General features: G+C 43.8%; 1 protein-coding gene across 2 annotated transcripts in view; it reads left to right on the top strand.

Annotated features, from left to right (window-relative positions):
- The window catches only part of LOC118231732 (disintegrin and metalloproteinase domain-containing protein 33-like), a 156751-nt gene that overhangs the window by 104671 nt on the left and 37284 nt on the right, over positions 1–14796 (top strand). For both annotated transcript variants that reach the window (XM_035425875.1, XM_035425876.1), the window contains exons 5-6: positions 88–164; positions 11148–11331. In XM_035425875.1, the coding sequence (XP_035281766.1) occupies positions 88–164; positions 11148–11331 (261 nt within the window). The remainder of the gene's footprint in view (positions 1–87; positions 165–11147; positions 11332–14796) is intronic.

Consider the following 14796-nt stretch of genomic DNA (forward strand, 5'->3'; position numbering starts at 1 on the left):
CCTCTTTGTCATTGTCTGTTCTGTTCCTCCTGGTCTCTTACTCTCTCTTTCTTTTTCCCTTCCCCCTGGCTCTCTCACTCTTTACAGGATCACTGTTACTACCATGGGCATGTCAGTGGACACACGGACTCCTGGGTAGCCCTCAGCACTTGCTCCGGAATAAGGTATCTTATCATGTGATTCTGGGTTTTTTTTTTGGGGGGGGGGGGGGAGGTTCATGGGAGCCAGGATTATAATCAATGTATTTTATGTTTATTGTGTTTTGAAGTCCCTCAGAAATTCTGGAAATAGATTTGCATCATTCTACTTATCTGTTTACCATGTAATTATATTTCAGTTCCTGTGTATAATTTGTGTTACTTTGAATGGCAGGAAACAGAATTGCAGATCATTTAACTTGATGAAACCATTTGCACATGTAAGCCTTCTATGGTGGGTGATTTAATCATGGAGTCAAGACAAGAGTTTTCTCTGATACCTCTTCCATATAGCCTGGGCCTAGCTGTCCCTTTTGTAACATTGTACAAAGGGATTTTGAAGCTTGCATCTTCATGTTTGAAACACACCACTGAGACACGAGTCCAGTTTCCTCAAAGCCTGTGCTTCCAACTGAGACCGTTATCGCTGGGTAGCTGCTATGGCTTTTCACATATGCGGTCTCAGCCTTCACCTCTGCAGGCTACCCTGGTCAGCAAGAGGGAGCTTGTGGTTTTAAAAAAAAGGAAAGAAAGAAAATAGGAAAAGAGGAAGCGGGTGGAACCGTCTGACCCTGTAAGCAGAAGCGAAATGCAGATGCAAAGCAGTTCCGTTGAACCGTAGATGGAGAAATGAGAGACGGGGGGGGGGGGGGCATCCACCACATCCACCACATCCTTATGTAGGACAGAACGTTTCCCTCTGTCCAAAATGTCACTGCGCAGTTAGCAACAGGCTTCGTCAGAAGAGCTTCCTCGGAAAGGGGTAAGGTCAGAAAAAGCGTGAGTGACGCATCCCCATTTCCTCGCCGGGCAGTCCTGCCACGGTCGCTCAGTTGCAGGATAAGAAAACGATAAAAAAAGGCGGTCTTCTCGCAGCGGGTGTGTCGAGCGTCACACATGCTGTGACCCTCCTGAGTTGATGCAGAATTTTGCGACAGTCAGATGAGCGTACATTTTTGATTGCATATTGCAAACTAGAGGAAAAAAATGTGAGTTGGTAGGGGGCAGATAAATGTATTTTTCTGCCTTTCCGTACCAGGGTTCCTCAATTTAGCACTAACTGTAGTTGCCCAGGTCCTGGAGTAATTCTCTATGGCCAGTTGAATAACTTGCCATAGAGAATGTGCTAGTTTTTAATAAAGCACAGTCAGTTTGCCGCTGTCCCTCTAATGCCATTATTTTTTAATAAATGATCTTCCTACAGAATGATCTTCATTTTAAAAGGTACAAGCTCCCTCTGAGTACCTATCAAGGTGGCGAATGCAGACCATGTGCTAAATGCTGACAGCCCTGCGAATATCAAAATGAAATATACGGGTGCCAGTATTTCCCATCATTCTCTCAGGATCTCCACATGCCCCTTCCCTCCTCGCGGAACACACACCCACCGCTGATTAGGAAATTGGTTTTATTCAAGGGAAGCAAGATGTTATAAATGGATATATGTTTTTACCTCTAACGTTCTTCATCAAAGACCCTATTCAATCAAGCTCATAGTTTTTAATAGTTATTCATAAATAACAAGCGAGAACATTGAGTATGATATAAAGCATATTTCATTCAGGTGATATTTGTGAGGGTTTTTTTCCTAAAAGCAAACAAACCTCTTACTCTGGCCACCACAGGGCAATTTGGTATTGGTTATTTGGTGACTGTTTCTTGTGTAGCTAATAGCATATTGCATTTCACAGCAGCTCTCATGGGCTAATCAGTAATGCATTTGGAGTGAATATCAATACAGAACAGGCATGCTTTGTCAGGCCTCCTCTCTCCAGTGTATAAATTACTTAATGTACATCCGTAGGGAGCAGCCTCATTTTCCTGTTCATGTAGTGATAAGCGTACGTCTCGCGGCTTGCTGAACATTTCAAATGTTTGACCAAAGGTTGATTGCGCAGGGTCTAATGTTCGGCATCCTGTTTGTTTTTTACCAAAAAATCAATGTGATGTTTCTTTTCAGACACTTTTGGGAGAAGAAATAGCAGTCTGAAAAGAAAACATTTTATTTTAAGGGCCCTTTTTGTGGTGCGAATGTGTTGATAAATACAGTGCTGTCAAATAAAAATGTAATTAAGCATAGGTGCGGTAAAAACCCACAGTAATGAGGTTGGGAACCCCAGCATGAGAGAACATGAGCCGGGGAGAAACAAAGACTCATTAGCACCAAAATAAAAAAACAAAAAAAAAACTTGTTAAAAAAAAAACCTTCTGGCACTCAATCTGTTTTCCACCTGGGATTACTTAGACTTGCCCAGCAAACCTTTGGATGTCAACTTGGTGTGCATTTTACAGTGAAGATAACGATAAAAGGGGCCGTTGAGCGCTGCCTGCTTGTGCACAGGAGCAATGGCTCTGGTCAACCGCAGACATGCAGGCCGCCTGCATCAACAGTAAAAGCAGTGCAGCCCTCTGGCACTATGGCTCTAGAGCTCAGCTGGTGGACTGCAATGTAAGAAAAAAAAAACTAGAGGTGGCTGGCTACATGCAGGAGGATGAACGTTCCGGTCTGTATTCTTCCCTGTTAACAAAGAATGTTGCAATAGATCGTACACCTTTGTCAATCTTTGTGTCATAAGGTGTAGTAGAAATGATATGTTTCATGTCACTGCTGATGAAAGCATGACCATGACATACCTATTTTACACACACCATGCACTGTACCTATTCGTAGTTATGGACGTGCGCATTTACAGATGTCTGTGTAGCGAATATGAAGATGCCGGGCTCTGTTTTTTGGCCGGCGCATGCCATGTTGTGAGCCGTCGCACTGGCACAGTGGGGTTTTCGTCCTGGATTTCGATTTCGGAGGCGTTCGGTAATTCCACGACTCGCTGTTCGCTGAAGTGGGAGGAGAGCCGCTGCTGGGGATGTGTCAGTCAGTCAGATATCGGTGTCCGACTAGTCTGCCATTTTCACCCTCTTCCTCCCACCTGCTCAGACCACATCTACAGCACAAGCTACAGCCCAGTGTGCAGCGGATCGCTTGTTTCAGGACTATACCGTTCGATGTGCACATATTCACAGCCTATTGAAAAGCCGGTCTTTCCAGTCAGTTTTCATGGATCATATGCTGTCCAATTTGACTTTGATATAAATCCCGCAAGCAGGGAAAAAAAAAAATCTGTTTTATTAAAATTCTGGCAAAAGAAAATTTGAATAAACTCCAACAGTCTTAGACTATGTCTTCCATTGCAGTCTTAGGCTGTGGAAATTGGCAGTGTGTCCCTTGGAATGCACAAAGCTCTTAAAGGGAATGAAAAGAGGCTATTCGATTGGCTATTAATAAATCCAGAATACCACATCCATTGATAATATATTCAGTATAATTCAGCCCATGTTTCACCTGTGCCACAGACTCTGAGCCGTACGCTCCTCGTCTCTGCTGATGAAAATACCAGCATTCACTTGCTGTGCCCACTACGCCCACTCACTGTGCCATCGACTGCACCCATGTGCCGTGCAACATTAATTCTGGAAATCAGAGCCCACTATGTAATGTGTGTGAAGGAGTCATATGTGACTGTTATGAAGGAACGTTAACAGATTGTTTTACCAAAAAATAAAACAACGTTTTTTCTTGCCACATCATGCTGCTGAAGTGTAAAGGGGCATGCTGCTTCTTCTCATAGTGGGGCGCCAAAATGTAGAAGATGTACATCAATATGCTCACAGGTGGTGCCAGCATATAATAATCAGTCTCATAAATTAAGTATACAAACTAGAAATTGGTAGTTTAAATTAATCATTAAATGAATTATTATTAAAATTACACATTAATAGCCAATCTCAACCAAATCGTAATATCATACATTCAGCTAATGCTAAATTAATATAAATGATTTAGCTAAGAGGTGAAGGTATTCTCTAAAGTTATTTTGATTAGCAGCGGCTGACTCAATTCAACACAAGAGTAATATCAATGCAGACAACCGTGCAAATATAATAAAGTTTATTAAACAAAGAGTACCCGAAAAGGGCAAAGCACAATTCTCTACAACGATGTATAATAAACTAAGTGAGTGCGTGTTTTTGTGGGGAGTGTTGGATGTTGCGTGTGCGTGCACGTGCATGTTTTCCTGCGTGGGGGGTGGTGTACCGTGGACGCGTGTTCACGGAGAACAAAGGAACGAAATGGAGTGTGTGAATGGAGGGGTTTTTGGAAGAAGCTGTAAGTAGTGATGGCGCATGGAGCGTGCCAAACACGAAGGATATTGGCTATATGGCTATGGGTGTATGTTTAACGAGACCAACATGCCGTGCTAAGACCAGTTAGTAATTAAAATCGATCGCATGCAAGAAATGCATGACATATATTAAAACTAACGCAGAGCGGTGGATGGCTTAGAGCCAGCTGAACGTACAGAGTGTTCACATTCATCATTAAAACACAATCACCGTTCGCATCGTCATGTACATTTAGTCGTGAATGAGTATAATCAGCCCGTTGCTAATTATGCTATGCCCAGAGTTACAGCCTTTACTGGAGTCCTTTGGTTCCGTCGTTGGAAATGATTCCTAGTTTCCAGTGCGAAGTCTGTGGGAGTTGTCATGAAGAACGGGAAGCTGTTCTCCCTCTCCTGGTCCCAAAACACGCAGCCTGATCCTTGTCGCAGGTCACTTGCCTAGTGGGACTTTCTCTGCAGGATGCGTCGGTCGTGCGTTGGCTCTCCCGGTTCTTCCGCCACCGCTAATCGTAGGAGCGCTTCGGAGCGCCTCGTTGCTCCCGCAGCCGGTAGCCGAGATTATACGCTGCCTTGCTCCGCTGCAGGCCTTGCGAACTCTTCTTGGCATGTGGCCTCACGCGAGAGGGAGACCGGGAGAAGGGTGGCGAGTCCGGGGAGAGGAAAATGGAACACAGCGTGAAACAACGGCAACCTCCGTTTCATTGAAGGTTCCGCGTTTTAAATTTACTGTAAGCCAATACTGTCACAGGAAAGTTGTGGTAGGAGGCATGGTTAAATGAGTCGGTCTGAGGTGGACATATGGGTTTTGTAGTTTAGTGTCTTTTGTAGGCCATGGTACCTACACAAGCATGCATCTTTGTCTCTCGCTGCAAAAATGTGTTTCGTTTGTTAGTTTGATTAGGAATTAATTTAACATCAGTGGGGGTGGTGCGCAGAGGTTGAGAGGGCTTGTAAATAAACTACATTTTCATTTGAATAATAGACGCAACCTTGACATTTCCTTTCCCATTAAGCTTCTCTGATTTGATTAATATCATTGTACATTGAGGGAAGAACACACATATATCTATCTAGCTCACATCTAAACAGCCTATTGACCTCATCAATGGTGAGGCCTTAATTAAAGGGCACTTCTCTGATATATGTGAATGAACCTGCAGTTATTTCTGAACATGTATATCACTGGAGTTTGCTGCAGAGAAATTCTGTAAAAACCTTCTGCAAAATGCGGTATACATTTGAATCCCCCAACCTGGGTTTAAAGATCAGCAGTTTAAAGGGCTTTACATTTTTGTAAATCTAACAATTACATTTTCATTCCCATTAAGAACTTCAGGAAAATATTGTACCGCACTCTAAACCAATCACACTTTGTCACACTCGCTAGTGCACAGTAACAAATTTCAGCAAAGGGGGACATTCCGTTTTTCTCGCCCCAAATTTTGCAGCTGGCCAAATGTTCTTCCTGAGTCACCGCTCCACCACCTGCACCCACTCAGAGAGCAGTGCAGCGCGTGCACTCCTCCGGTCCACTTGCGATTGCTATTTCCCACACTTCAGGCCACCGCGTATGACAGGAGAGCTAGCGCGGATCGGAGGGGAGGCGTACGCCTCGGGGGGGTCGGGGGGGGGGGGGGTTGTGACTGGCGCGGGGCCGGGAACAGCCGGTGCTGCGTTAAACCTGACCGAATCAGACCCATAATCCCCCTGAAGGTGTGAGGCCAGATAAGCCCCACCGCTGGAATTCTGTGATACACGGTCGCGCCCTGGGAGGTACATTGGAACTGTCTAACAGGCAATAACCAGCTGCAGTGCACTGTAATACAGAGCAGCACTCCTGGTGACATAGTAACATTACTGTAGTGCAGAGAGGGAGATCAGAGGCCTCAGGATTCATGGGCACCCTTTCAATGATAGATGGTTCTACCAATGTTCTCCATTCTGTATTTCAGATATACAGCATGTTCCTTAGCAGTACTGTTTGCCCCAGGCCACGACCCAGCCTGTCTACCCAGCCAGCATCTGGCCTGGTAAATGAATATCTGGGCACTAAATCACAAATACTATTTATTCTCTGTTCCACATCAACCTTACCATATCACTATTATTCATATTAATTATTTGAATGATTGCAGGGCCACATCATAATTTGTGTGTTGCTTACGGTGTACTGTACTTATGGTGGACGTAATGCGCAAGCTTTGTTCATGGGCTGTATTTTGTGCTAGACTTTTTTTTTCATTTTTTTTTTTTCAGCTGAGCCCAGATAGATAAATAAAGTTGTGTTTTATTGCATTGGGTTGTATTTTGATGTCAGACAGCTTTACTGAGCTTCAAATTAAATTACTTGTGCTTGGTCAAAGACCTCAGTCTTATTAAAAACATACTAAAAAAAAAAGTCGACTCAGCAAACCCTGGCTCCCAAACTTTGTTATTCATATCAGGGGGTTTGGCTGTGATTGATAGCGCAGCATTGCTTTTTTTAAGTGTAACATTCCTCTTGTCTTTTGCGCCTTTCATCAAGACAAGCATCTGCAAGCCGACAGGAATGATTTGGCTGTCACATGACTGTGCTTTGTGCAGTTTATTTTTGTCAGACCTTTAGAGGGGGAAAAAAAAGACATAAATAGCCTCCAGTTGGAGAAGCTGTGCTTCAGTTAAGTGCATTGACTTCATAGCTTAGCAGAAAAGTGGAGTGACAGGACAGGAAAATGGTGGAGGTGAAAATGATGTTTTATGGATTTTTTTTGATTTTCTGCCACGAGTTAAGAACTCCTTAATAGCCTACCTCTGAAAATAGAGGTTCTGACTGGTAGCTCCCCTCTAATTAGCTTGTACACCTGTGGTGACGCCGTAGAGTTAAGGCATAAAAGACTGCCACCGGCATACAACACCATTTCAGTGACAAAGGCGTATACCAAAACATTTGAGTCTGTTAGCCTCATCTTGGCGAAACGCATTTCATGTGGATCATTCCTGAATGTAGGAGTTGAAATTACAGATAAATCATCTATTCATCTCACAGCACGGTGGTTTCTATTCATGAGGCAGATATTTATCTTACAGATTTCTGTTGATAGATATTCACCTCACACCCCTTGGCTTCTATTGATAAAACCATGGTCCTGTCCTGATGTCCTTTCTCTGAATAACATAATAAATTTGCGCAATACATTTCCTATTTATGGCTAAATTTTCTATTTATTTCAAACTATGGCATGTGCCTGTTAATGCCGGTTAATGCCCCAGCCCCTGTATAATCTCATCTAGCTGTATGTGCAGTTTACGCTGTAATGTATTTTAGGCATTTGTTCTTCGACATGGTTCATTGTATTTAATTGTCTTTGTGTGTTTCGACTGTGTCTCCAGTGGCTCTGTACATTGCCTGCATAGATGTCTGTGATGTATTTAGAAAATCGTTAAAAATGAAATCAATTTTGGGGGAAAGAAAGGCTATGTATGTTATATGAGCAGCTGAGGAATGGGCAGACTGGGCCATTGTTTGTGTCTGGAGAGGCTGAAGCATTAGCAGTGTGGCCAATTGTGTGTAACAGGAGGAGCTGAAGCATTAGCAGTGCGGCCCATTGTGTGTATCAGGAGAGGCTGAAGCATTAGCAGTGTGGCCCATTGTATGTATCAGCAGAGGCTGAGGCATTAGCAGTGTGGCCAATTGTGTGTAACAGGAGAGGCTGAAGCATTAGCTGTTTGGGTCATTGTGTGTATCAGGAGAGGCTGAAGCATTAGCAGTTTGGGTCATTGTGTGTAACAGGAGAGGCTGAAGCATTAGCAGTTTGGCCCATTGTGTGTATCAGCAGAGGCTGAAGCATTAGCAGTGTGGCCGATTGTGTGTAACAGGAGAGGCTGAAGCATTAGCAGACTGACCCATTGTGTGTAACAGGAGAGGCTGAAGCATTAGCAGACTGACCCATTGTGTGTATTAGGAGAGGCTGAAGCAGTGGCACTTGATCGATAGTTGCAAACTGGAGCAGTGGTAGTAGGCCTCACGTGTCTCTAACTCATATGACCAAGATCCAGAGGATGAACTTCACGAGATTCGAAAGTTAAATCATAGAAGCCTTGGGCTGCTGCTTGGCCAAGGTTGAAGCATCCAATTAGTATTCAACACAAGGCAGATCTTCTCCAGCATAGCTCACACTTCAGCTTGGAGTAATTCATTGTTCCTCAAACTTTGCCGAAAATGACAAAGCTATGACCGTAGGGGAATTCCTGTTTCCGCACGCCTCAAAATTCAGAGAGGCTCACGGCTAAAGATTAGAGGGAACTAAAATGCAATGATGTACCCTCCTCATATTCCCCGTAGACCTGGGTAAGGGAGTCATTATAACTTTGTTTGTCCTTTCCCAACAACAAGCTGAGCTGGTACGCTGTCGCAAAGGCAGGGGCGCACAGAGGTGGGGTGGAGAGGAGAGGTGGACCGAGAGGAGAAGAGAGGGAGAGATGAAGCGAATAATGGTGTGGATGTTCCGACGCAGAAAGAATCAGAGCGATAAGTACTGTAGGTGAACGCTGACTGTCTGCCCAGGAGCAGTTTGGGAGGAGGGAATGCGAGCCACACTCTGCCACCTTAACTGGTAGAGCAGGAAGTAGAGTTGCTCCAAAATGGAGGTGCATTTGTTTGGAGTTGTTTATAGGACACTGAGACAAGATAAAGAGAAATGACACTTCACAGAACTACAGAACAGAGAGACCAAGTTTGAAAAAAAGGCTGAGAGAGAGAGAGAGAGACCCTTTATTAGAACATCATTGTCAATTAATTACAAAAAAAAAAAAAATAAACAATAATTATAAAGAACCAAAAAAAACATCAATAGACACATTATCAAACCCGAAGCAAACAGGGATAAAAATAAACATTAGTCACAAATCATCAACATCATGGCAATATGTGTGAGAGAGAGTGCAGTCAGGGAGTGATAGAGACAGAGCTACACGTTTATGTTTTTATTTTTATGTGTTCCATTTCCATGTACATTTTCATTTCTTTTCTGTGAATTTCAATTTGAAACAAATTTGAGATTTTTGTTTACACTTTCACTATTTAATTTCATTATATTTGAACTCCAATTATAATTTTAGAAATATGAACTCTTGTTCATGTTTTTACATGATTTGGCAATATGCACTATATGTATTTCATGTCAATAAAGCTCATTGAATTGAATTGAGAGAGAGAGAGAGAGAGAGAGAGAGAGAGAGCTGAAATGGTGCAGAGCACACCAGGGAGGATGACGGAAGCGAGCTGTGTGCGTCACACTTGGTGAAATGGGTTTAGCCGCCTGTTTCCACGGGGCTGTTTCCCAGCGCCCTGACCCGACCAGCCAATTTCTGATCGGGGGCTCCAGGGATCTTTGATCCTTCCCCCACCGTTGCCCGCCCCCGCCGACCAATCAGTTACACCTCTTAGCCTGGCTTTTATCAGGGTCTCCAGTGGTGCCGTGCATCCTGCCCTGTGCCAAGTTCAGGGCTCCTCGTGCCCACTCCCCTGCCTAGGAAATAAGACCCTCCCGTGGCACCAAAGTGCGGTTCCATTTTTATTTGTTAAGAGTAGGTGCAACGTTAGATGCATTTTCCCAGGCATCTGCCACATTAATGGCTTGTTTCCTTGTGTGTGTGCTTTCAACAACAAGCAGGCAAGCCTTTTAATTATTTTTTTTCTATTCAGTATAGTGAAATATTTCACTGAAGGTTTTTTTTTTTTCTACTTCCACAATGTCTGCTCCTTTTAACTTGAAGTGAGACACTTTTTACTCAGCAGAAGGAAATGCCTTGCAAAGAGAGAAGCTACAAGCAATGCAACAGGTGCAGGAGTGCGCTGTTCACTGAGAACGCCCTTTTAGTGAAAGCCAAAAAGCTTGGTGACACACGCAAGTACGTGATGCATCATCTGGGGTGTTCTCTTTCCGCACCTTGTCTGCCCAGGGATGTCCATACAGCAGTCTTGTTGGAAATGTGCTTTTTTTTGCCATCCACTGTATAAATCTGTCATGCAAAAGCCCAGGTAGTCAACAGCACTGATGCTATGGCAACGATTCTCTTTCTCTTCATTGGAACATCTGCCCTGGCCATCCTAGGACAGAGCTTTTTTTTTCTGAAATGATAGTTCACGTAAAACCTTAAAAGATTTAAGTGGGATAATTTCTTTTTTTTTCTCTCTGATTACATTTTTGGGAAAAGCTCAGCTGTGTGTGTGTGTGTGTGTGTGTGTCTGTGAGTGTCTGTGAATGACTGTACGAGTGTGTAAGGTGTTTGCGCTTTGAGTGTGCGTGTGTTTTTGCGTGTGACTTATAGGGGAGCATCAGGAATAGCTTCTGCGCTGTTGTTTTCAGTGAGTGGGTGATTTGCTGACTGATTACAGAGTTCTTTCCCACAATTACGGTACGGTTAAGTGGAGGCCTAACCACTCATGGCTAATTACCAGGTCAGAGCGTAGAGGCTGTTAGAATTCTGCCTGGGGCTTGAATGTGTGTGCCAAGGCAAGAGGATGGATGGCTCTACTCTGCTGTTCCAAGCAACATAACGCAGCCCTAAGCAGGTGAAATAGTGCATTTTGTTTCTATTAGAGTCCTCCGTAATATTATTCATCAAACACAAACACCGTAATGTGTAACAAACAAAAAAGTATTACAATTGTTTAAATGCATTAGTTTGGGTTCAGGCTGCAGCACTCTGCTATTAAATTAAATTGAGGCTTTAGTGTTCTCCATCTTCTCGCCCTGCGCCATTTACCTTCTCGTTCTCTACACAGGGGCCTGATCGTCCTGAACGCAGACAACAGCTACTACATTGAACCAATCGGAGGGCTCGACTTTCCCCAGCACAGAATCTACCGCACAGAGCACGTGCAGGTCAAACGGGGCACGTGCGGACATGGCCACCAGTCGGGGCACCTGGACCCTGTCTCCAGTCTCCTTAAACCTTTGCATCAAAGGGTAAGGGGCACTGCATTCTCGATCAGCAAAAAAATGTGTCTTCGGCAAGCTTTTGCTTCATCCTCTTCTTAATTAAAATGGAAAGGGAACATGAAAATAAACAAGTGATCCGTGAGCAGTTAATGTGTTGTAAAGAAAACCTTGTACAGCCCAGAGTTAGATTATTATTGGATCACATTTGTATTTAATCATGCAAACTGTCAATTTATAATTCTGTGAACCAGGGGTTTTCACACAAGCGGTACAAATACACCAAGCACACTTCAAAGGGTTGTAGGAGATGCTTGGGATTCAGGTTAATTATATAGATGGTAGTAAAGCAGAATGGGTACACTCAGAAAATGAAATGTTTATGCATAACCTAGTTATGTGAACAGGCTGAATAGTACAATTTTGATGCTACTGAACTCAGTTACGTGGAACCAATTGACATAACTAGGTTTATTCAGCCAAGTGTACTGAAAAGGATTCACAGAGGCTTAAAACATGCTGTAAAATATAACAATGAGTTCATCAATGAATTTGACAAATTTAACAGTGTACACAATGCATTAATTTAACATTCTCCCGCAAATATATCCTACGATAGAAACATAGACAAATGGTGGTGAGCCTTCAAATCAAAACAACAGTCATGCACTCAAGATTGCAGTCTGTGAGGGTGGTATGCATATTTGTAGTTGTGATCCAGAACAGGCTCTAGAGATTTGGTGGCCCTAAACAAGAATGGTGTTGTGGCCCAAAGTGCTCCAACATAAATCGCACCCACCACTTAAACTGGAATTGTGTGGCACGGGGATGGGGTGCATAGAGCGTTCATGCCACGGCCGGCTCTGTTGCGATCCCTTTGTCGGTAATATGACGGGCGCTCGCCCGTGTGGTTTGGTGCATATGTATGCCTGAACGCTAATTTCGGAGGGCTTTGCCGCCTGCTACGTTAGCATTTCCATATTCAGCCGTCCCGCGCGGAGAGGCGTTTAGTCCTGCCGAGAAAACGGACCGCTCGACCACTTTCAGGTCAGACAAAACAAAACCTGCCATTGGCCACGATACCCTTTTAACGAGCGCGGTGTCGGCGCGCCTTCCTTTGTCGGATCCTCTGGCTGTTGCCTGTCAATTAGCTCATTCCCCTGGGAGTGCAGTATTGTCCAAGGATGGCAAGAGGCGGTGAATTTTAACTGAGAAGCTGTGCATTGCCCACCTAACAAAGCCTTGCACCCAAGCCTCCAGCCTTTTAGCTTTTCTGCTTAAATGGGATTTTTATAGAACTCTGCCTTTTCCAATCACAGACGACCGTATCTCTCTCTCTGTCTCTCTCTCTCATTTTCCCGCTCTCCCTCCCTCACTCCCACCCTCTCCCTAGGTCTCTTGCCTTCTATCTCTGTTTCTCTGTTTCTATCCCTGAGTCTCTCTCTCTCTCCCTGTCTCTCTGGTTAATGACTGGTTGTCTGCGGTGATTCCCGACTGTGGTCTCGGCAGACTTGATGGAAACCTTTTCCTGTCTCCCAGATAAATATTGAGATGGTGGTTATATTACCTCTAATGTGGAGCCACATTACCTCAAGGTTCTTTGCTGAGTGCAGTGCATACATGTTATTGCAATGTTATTTAGAGATACACATTAAAATGAGAAAAATAATGGATGCATTATTCTACTAGGAAGTCACACTAAGATTAGAACTCTTTTAGAAGTGAGACCTAGCCAGGATGCGTACAGTGCCAACAATGATTTAGCAGTTCAGAGATTGAAGTGACACATGTATGCAGGGGTACCATTAGGGATGGGGTTAAGATGATTCCAAAGGCCCTCACTGACAGGGGCCCTCAAAAAAAAAAATAGAACGTAGAATTTTCTGGAACGGTGCGGTCCAGTGTCCAATCTTTTCATGGGGCCCAAAATTCTTGGTGGCGCCCCTGCGTCTTCAGTTTCTTGGCTGCAGTTGGTATATGTTGGTTTAATGTACATGGTCGCCATTCTCCAAAAGCATGCCCAGTATAATGCGGTCTTGTGTTTTGTTTTTGACACTGAAACCTGAGTAGAGTGGCTATAATCCCAAAATACCTGCTGGTATGCTATGTGGGTTTCCTGCAGATGTCTCACAGCAGGGGAACTAGTGCCAGGATAAAAGGTAGACAGATTAAATTGGCCCTTTTCAAAAGTGCCCCCTCCCCACCCCCGCCCCCTTAGTTGCTGTTACGACGTCAGTCAACTAAAGACGGGTTCTACTGAAATTGCTATAAGCAAATTGCTGGAAGAAATTACAGACTTTTTTCCCTGAAGCTGACAGCACAGTTGACCATATGCTATCCAAGTGTAGTCCTAAATGTATGACATGAAAATATTCACATGGCAATGAAGAAAGAAATTATAGACAAATAAGTAACCATCACAAAGGAAGCAAGATATAACTGTAAACTATTCTCTATCTATCTATCTATCTATCTAGTCGTGTATTTGTTTTCTCCTGATACATGTGAAAGTTCTCAGGTTACTGTTGTCGTAGTTTGGTTGATGTGTACACTAAAACCATGGTATGTACAAAAGTCTAGGACGTCCTAACCAGTAACCACAGCAATGAGTAATTCCACAGAGCTTGAGCTACAGCCAACATTTTTTGAGATTTGTTTTTGTTTCAAAAAAAAAAAAGAAAGATACAGTCCCTGCAGACAGTACTTAGAGTCACTTTTGCAGGTGCTCCAAATACATCTTTTGAACATTTTCCTTCAATACTTGCTTAATGGTTATAATCAGCTGAGAAATTGAACCAATGACTCCTACTCTAAAATTGATAAGTTTGGCTAAGTTTGTTTTGCTTGTCATATTCTAAGTGGTGAATTGCTATGTCAGTTACAATGTCAGTGTTCCTTTGTAAATGGAACACTGGTAATGATATTTTCAAGTCGGGTAGATGCCACCCATTTGACAGTAGGACTGATTAAAAACCCCACCCTCCCTGAAGTGAGGTTGCTTAATAACCCTGCCCATGTTAGAGTGAAGCTCTTCAATGACCCCACCCGTGTGTCAGTCAGGCTGTTTAACAACCACACCCATGGAAGATGCAGAGCACAAGAGCCCAAGTCCGGTAGGCTTTCCAACTTCTGTAAATCTTTACTGTAACATACTCAGCAATTAGGAGGGAAAACCAAGCTAATTTGGAGAAAATAAATTGGTTCACGAAGACGAGCTAACGAGTTGAAACATTCAGTTAAGAAGCTTGCAGGAACGGAAGCCTGCGGACGCTGGAGTCCCTGCAGGGTCAGGGCTGAGCCTCCCTGCGGTGAGTTACAGTGTGTGCGCTGGCAATGAACTGCTCACTTTGTAACTGCGATTTCGTACACGCCTCTCCCCGTCTTCTTACTCGGAAATGATTCGCGCAAATTAGCCGGTCTTCGGCGGCGCGATGATGGCGGCGTCAGCGACGTGACACGGCGCACTGCATCAGCGGCGACGTGTCACAGCGGAAC

Source organism: Anguilla anguilla, chromosome 7 (assembly GCF_013347855.1).
Source record: "Anguilla anguilla isolate fAngAng1 chromosome 7, fAngAng1.pri, whole genome shotgun sequence".
NCBI lineage: Eukaryota > Metazoa > Chordata > Actinopteri > Anguilliformes > Anguillidae > Anguilla > Anguilla anguilla.